General features: G+C 42.3%; 1 protein-coding gene across 1 annotated transcript; it reads right to left on the bottom strand.

Annotated features, from left to right (window-relative positions):
* Positions 1 to 1,516: 1,516 nt before the first annotated feature.
* On the bottom strand, positions 1,517 to 4,660 carry LOC133918939 (small ribosomal subunit protein eS8). The gene is made up of 5 exons (XM_062363079.1): positions 4,559 to 4,660; positions 4,385 to 4,457; positions 3,394 to 3,727; positions 2,072 to 2,247; positions 1,517 to 1,812 (listed from the first exon to the last, which is right to left on the bottom strand). Exons 1-5 carry the CDS (start codon positions 4,560 to 4,562, stop codon positions 1,734 to 1,736), a joined length of 666 nt encoding a protein of 221 aa, XP_062219063.1. The 5' UTR covers positions 4,563 to 4,660; the 3' UTR covers positions 1,517 to 1,733.
* Between the last annotated feature and the right edge of the window lie 1,349 nt (positions 4,661 to 6,009).

Here is a 6,009-nt window from a genome sequence, read left to right on the forward strand (position 1 = left end):
AAATATATAGTCTCACTCCTCAAAATCCTAACATAGTATCTCATTTCTATTCTTCCGCAGTCACCGTAACCGATGCTTGAGGGATGAGGGCTACTGCTCAAGCCATGGGCGCGAGGGCTGTGAGGCCCAAGTGCTAAGTCGCCTGCTGCTGGCGACTCGGTGAGCGGTAAATCGGCAATGCCATTCTCCGTCCATAGCAGTCCTCAGTCCAGCATCCATGATGTCCGTGTCGTTAGCCACCTAGATCCCCAATAGTCCTCCGATAGCTAGGCCACATCGTCCTTCATCTTGAGGTACCCTTTAACCATTTTTGTCCCTTTTCCCGTTCTAGTCCTGCTAGATCTAATACAACTGTTGTACTAATTTGAGATGCACATGACTGTAGAAAATTATGATCCAGCTACTTAGTTCATCGCAAGCTACAACAACACTAACATCTAACCAAGTCTAAGTTGAAACTGCAGTCGCTAGTCGTCTTATTGTCATGGATCAAAACTTATAGTTTGATGCAATCAGTTCTGTATGAATCAAATACTAAACACCATATATTTATATGAATATGGACATATGATGTATGCACGTGTACCGAGATGATTAACTTATAGAATGGTAATTCTGTTATAGAGAAATAAGCATGAGTGAATTGTTATTAACTGGCTTGTGAGCCAAACGAGCTGACTCGAGTTTTTAATAAGTTGAGTCGAGCTGACATTTTTACTCATTATGGTGATAAACCAAGCCAGCTCATTATCTAAACGAGTTGGACCAAGCCGAGTAGCGGGCTTGTTATCCGGTCCTATCTAGTGCTCATGAGAGAAGAGTGCCCTCGAGAAGTGTAGCAGACACACAAAAAGGATGGCATTTGATGAAGCTACATTTTTAAGGATGGAAAAAGGTTAAATTCCCTTATTTTCTAAAATAGTAGCTATAAAATTTACCCACACACAGTTACGATATTTACCTATACCTGTGCGGGTAACGAGTACCTGACGGGTTACTCATGCCCGGTAACTCACCCTCAGCTGCCATGAGGAGCAATGGAGAAGGTGGTGGTGGGCAGGAGGGGCGACAGAGGGGAAGACGGTGGTGTTGATGGTGTCCAGGAGGAGCCACGGAGAAAAAGGCAATAGCAGCCAAGAAGGGACACAGAGGACAAAGTGATGACCAAGAGGGGCAGCGACACTACGCCAGTCAGGCGGTGGCAATGACACAACAGCCAGGAGGGGCTACAGCAATGTAGCGCACACGATTGATTTTGGGAGGGTGGGCCAGATGCCATTGGGGTTTCATAGTGTGGCTAGATGAGCCATATCTATTGGTGATTTGGTAGATTGATCATCCATGGGTACATAGGTACAGGTAGAAGTTGAACAAACTTGTACCTGACAGGTGACGATTTTCATAGATCTATACCCAGCCCTTAATAGAGTAATGACCCACCAGGTATCGGAGGCCCCATTGCTATCCCTAGAAACAAGTGATCAGCATCAACACCATGCAATCGACTCAAAATAGCTACCCAAATTATGTACTACTCGTCAGAAGTACATATATTAATCTACTATCCAGGACACAAACATTCTGTGTCCTTGATGTAGTGTTCATTTCCGGGACAAAAACAATCATTTGTCTGCAAACATAAAATAGATTCTCTCAGACAAAAACCAACAGTATCCAGGTAACACAAAAGGACAATTTTTCCGGTTCAAAACCAACTTCAGAAGACATGCGCTCTAAGCTGCCGCGCCCTTGCCCTTCTTCCTCTGGAGCTTCTTCATGTAGAACTCCAGCTCTTTCCCCTCGAGGATATATCTGCAGACAGGAATGTCCAGCGTTCAAATTTAAGTATACTAACATGGATGACTAGTATGTTCTATTCATTGTAAACATGTGTAACCATATTGACATCAATCGGTGTTCCATGTGAATGATATCTTCAGAGAAAATGGCTTTAAGCAGTTCTTTATCCTAAGTGGGTGTTCCAATGCAGAGGACTAGCATTGGAAATTTTTTATATTTAGTACAAGTTCTATACAAGGCTAGGAAATATCAAATATCAGGATTTTCTTACCCATCAGCACGTCCACACTGCCCAGGGCGGGAAGCAATGCAGGCCAACAACCTTCCACTGCCAAATTGTTCTTCAATATGGGGGTCAAGTGTGCGTCCCTGTTGGCGCTTCTCAAGCTTCCTCTGGACATGGTTGCTTTTCTTAGTTTCCTCAGCCGCAGCTTCACCCTCCTGCCCCTGTATATACACAACAATAAAAGATTAAATGTGTGACAAGTAACTGGAGGAGGCAGTGATTTCTATTCATAAAGATGGTACCTAAAATTATACACAGTTTACTTTCGAACAATTGTCTAGATTACTATCACAACTCCCTAGAAGGATATTTATTATGGATTTCCACGATCCAACAATACAACAAGAAAGCCAGCCAATTCCATCCCACCTTGGTTAAACAATACTCCCTCCGGCTCAAAATGTATGTTGTTTAGGACATCAACACGGTCTAAAGGTGACATTTTGACTAGCATTTCTATAAAAATATAACATTTCCAATAAAGACGATTAATTGTTATGAAAGTACTTTTCATGATGAATATAGTAAAATCTATGAAATGTTGTCAATCTATGTAATTCATTGTGTATTGATGGTCAAAGTTAAAAAAGTTCAACCGGTAGAAATCCTAAAACAACAAACATTTTGAATCGGAGGGAGTACTAACATGTAGCATGTGCAAGAAAATAACATTAAAAAAGGATGTTCACATTAAAAAGGCAATTCAAAATCAAGACAAATTCAGTTCTCAGCAAAGTTGGATTAAAAAATTTAGCCAAACCATTAGGTACCGGTATACAGGAAGCTAGAGTTGCCGGTATGCCGCAGCATAATGGAAGAAATTACTCCTGAGAGGATCGATGGGCTGTGCACTTGCTTTTTGATCAACCAACAGCAGACGCAGTGTGCAGTCATTTTCACCAAAAGACAACAGATACAGTATTCTAGTAACACATTAGCGCAAACTATAACCTAAAATTCAAGGACCTCAGTGACTAAATTGTCAGATTTAATCACAAGGAAATACATTGCTAAAGAATACAGATGTCAATACACCCCCTAACAAATTAACAGAAGAAAGATACTTGTATACAAGAAGCTAGAAACAAGACCAGCTAATAAGTAGCCAAATAAATTAGTTCCAAGTAAGAACCAAAACAAGATCCAGTTACAAATGAGAAAGAGCTACTTCTTCAGTCTTAATAGCTTTAATTTTATGTTTCAAACTACAACTTGATTCAGTTAGTTGAAATCAATGGAATTGCAAGAAGTTAACCTACTCCAATAATAACAGGCAATGCACACTATATATCAGTAAAGCCAAATACCTCAGCACCATCCTTCTTGGCAGCAGGGGTCTTCTTCTTCCTACCGATGTCCACTCCATAGTGAGTGAGGTACCACTGCTTGAAGGGGGCAGCATCAACTTGCACAATGGCACTCTTCACAAGGGTCTGAGTCCTCACAAGCTCATTGTTGGATGCATTGTAGACCACATCAAGGATACGGGTCTTGCGGGTCACAGCCTCACTTCCCCATGAATAGTTGCCAGTATCCAGACGGAGGGCCCTCCACTTCACATTACCTCCACGGACACGCACCCTCCTAACTGTTTTGTTGCTGGAGAGCTTAGTGTTAGCAGGCTGACGGCCGAGCTCATACCTTATGACAAATGAGAAAAGTTAAACCATCGTCCAAAGGAATCAACATTGAATTATGGCAAATAAAACTTCTGTCAACAACATTGCCAAATTATCTACAATGTTACGCTCCATGATCCAGCATAAATCAAGGGTGGTGCTATACTAGAAAATCAACTAACATAAGTCCTAACACGGGTAAAGACAACCCAAATAAGGTCAAAACAATAAAAATATCACTTTTAAATCGTACGCTAACAGCTGCTAACACAAACCCAAATGGTTGTGAAAACAAGAAAATAGATAAGTTGTCCCTATTTTATAATTGATAGTGGTACACCGAAGCCATCAAAATTACAATTTAGTAAATTTTACCAAACGATCAAGCTTAACATGCTTAAAATATGTTCCGACATTACAGAGAAACCAACTAAGCAGTTGTCCTAAGTCTCGGAAACATGTATCTGACGTGTACTGCTCAAATCTTTTTTACTAAGACTAGCATTTCATGTGGTCTCGAGTTAGCGCCCGCATAAATCGCCAACCGTACAAGTAAATAAACCATCCGATCTAACATTATCCTCGCATAGTGAGTAAGCTACGGAGAAACGAACCATCCATTCTACTAATCTAGAGGGAGAGCGGGATAGAGAGATCTGGAGGGTAGTCGGGCACTCACTTTCGCTTCTTCCTCCATGCCTTCTGCTTGCCGCCGGTGGCGCGGCGCTTGTGCATGGAGTCACGTGAGATACCTGCGAGGAAGACAGCGAGCCAGCGCACTCCATCAGCGTCTGACAACTAAGAGAAAAGCGTACTCGGTGTGGGGTGGCGGACGAGGTCGGAGGGGGCTTACCCATGGCGGCGGCGGCGGCTTCCCTCCTCTCCTGCTATTGTCTGGTGTGGATGCGCTGCGCCGCCACTTGCTCAGCCTCGCGCGGGAGCTTTGGGGTTTGGTTATATAGGTGCGCCACGGGCTAGGGTTCAGTGGCGTTGGGTCGGATCGGACGGCCGCGATGGATGCGAGCTATCGTCGTCACTAGGGGAATTTTTTATATTTTTATTTTTAATATTTGCGAGACTACACGCTTCAAGATAGCAGAAATAGACTATCATTCCTCATTCATGGGGTGAGAATAATAGGTTGCCTGATGAACGGGTGATATCATATGAGCTCTGGCGGTTAAGGTATTAAAAAACCGAAAAAAGCAATGTGTCGCTCATTCATCGGGCGACACGTTGTTTTGGTTGAATTAATTTAATTTGTTATAGAATAGTCAATTTTTTTGTTGGTTGAATCGTCCCGTGTAATTAAATGTTTGTGTGATATTTTGAATACTTGTATTTGATAGCAACAGATAGTTGAACATGACGATTTTAATGGGAATTATGATATACACGGATGTTGTTATGTACGATACACGATCATTATAATATAAATCAGTACCACGTCTAAACCTAGCATGTCTTAGGAAATGTAAACAATATAATTACAACATCCAGTCTACTGAGTGCAACGTTAGTACTTTCCCTTCCTCATCGCTTGTGATCTTGCCTCATACGCCCGACGTGCCCTCTTGCGCTTCCTCTCCCTCTTTGCTCACGGGCCTCCGCCATTATACAATTACGCTCCTCCCTTGTCTTTTGATGCTCCTCCTAACTGTATTTGCGCGTAGCCTCCCTCCTCTCGTCAGCTTTCGTCTCATGGAATCGTCTCCAAGTGGCGCGGTGCTTAATGTGAAGGAGCAACGCAACCGCTTCGGACTGCTTAGTATCTAGCCACTGTAAAAAGTCACTCAGTGGTGGCGGCGACTGCAATGAGGAACGAAATGCTGAATGGTAAATCTTAGTTATTTCTGAAATAGTTTGGTCAGAAGTTATTTCCTAACGGCAGGAGCTAACATTGGTGTTTCCATACGGTGGATCGTACTCGTAGTTGCCACACATGAAGAACCTCTTTTCGCACGTGTAGGAGAACTCAGAGAACTTCATCACCCTATACAAGTCTTTATATCAGCACATAGGCACTTTGACCCTATCAGTTGTAGTATCCAGCATTTATTTCTTAGGGAATGGATCGGACGCCATTTTCATCTGAGTTGTAGAGGTTGAGGCTACTGGTGTGATTCTACATGTTGGAAGAGGATCATCTATTTATAAAATAGATTCGTCCTGACTCATGGACTAAGTTCATAGTAATCGGCCCTGCAAAGTAGTTGATTTTGCAGTAAGGTGTAGTCATATCAACTGAAAATACTACTTTTGAAAAACATACATCTAAAAATGATAGTTCTGAAAAGGCTACTT

The sequence above is a fragment of the Phragmites australis genome, chromosome 5 (genome assembly GCF_958298935.1).
Source record: "Phragmites australis chromosome 5, lpPhrAust1.1, whole genome shotgun sequence".
Lineage (NCBI taxonomy): Eukaryota > Viridiplantae > Streptophyta > Magnoliopsida > Poales > Poaceae > Phragmites > Phragmites australis.

What these genes read in the sequence shown, in the direction of transcription:
- LOC133918939 (XM_062363079.1), bottom strand. An exon ending in CCAAGAAGGATGGTGCTGAG is followed by an intron (nt 2,248 to 3,393) that starts GTATTTGGCTTT and finishes GTGTATATACAG; the next exon opens with GGGCAGGAGGGTGAAGCTGC. An exon ending in CAGTGTGGACGTGCTGATGG is followed by an intron (nt 1,813 to 2,071) that starts GTAAGAAAATCC and finishes TCCTGTCTGCAG; the next exon opens with ATATATCCTCGAGGGGAAAG.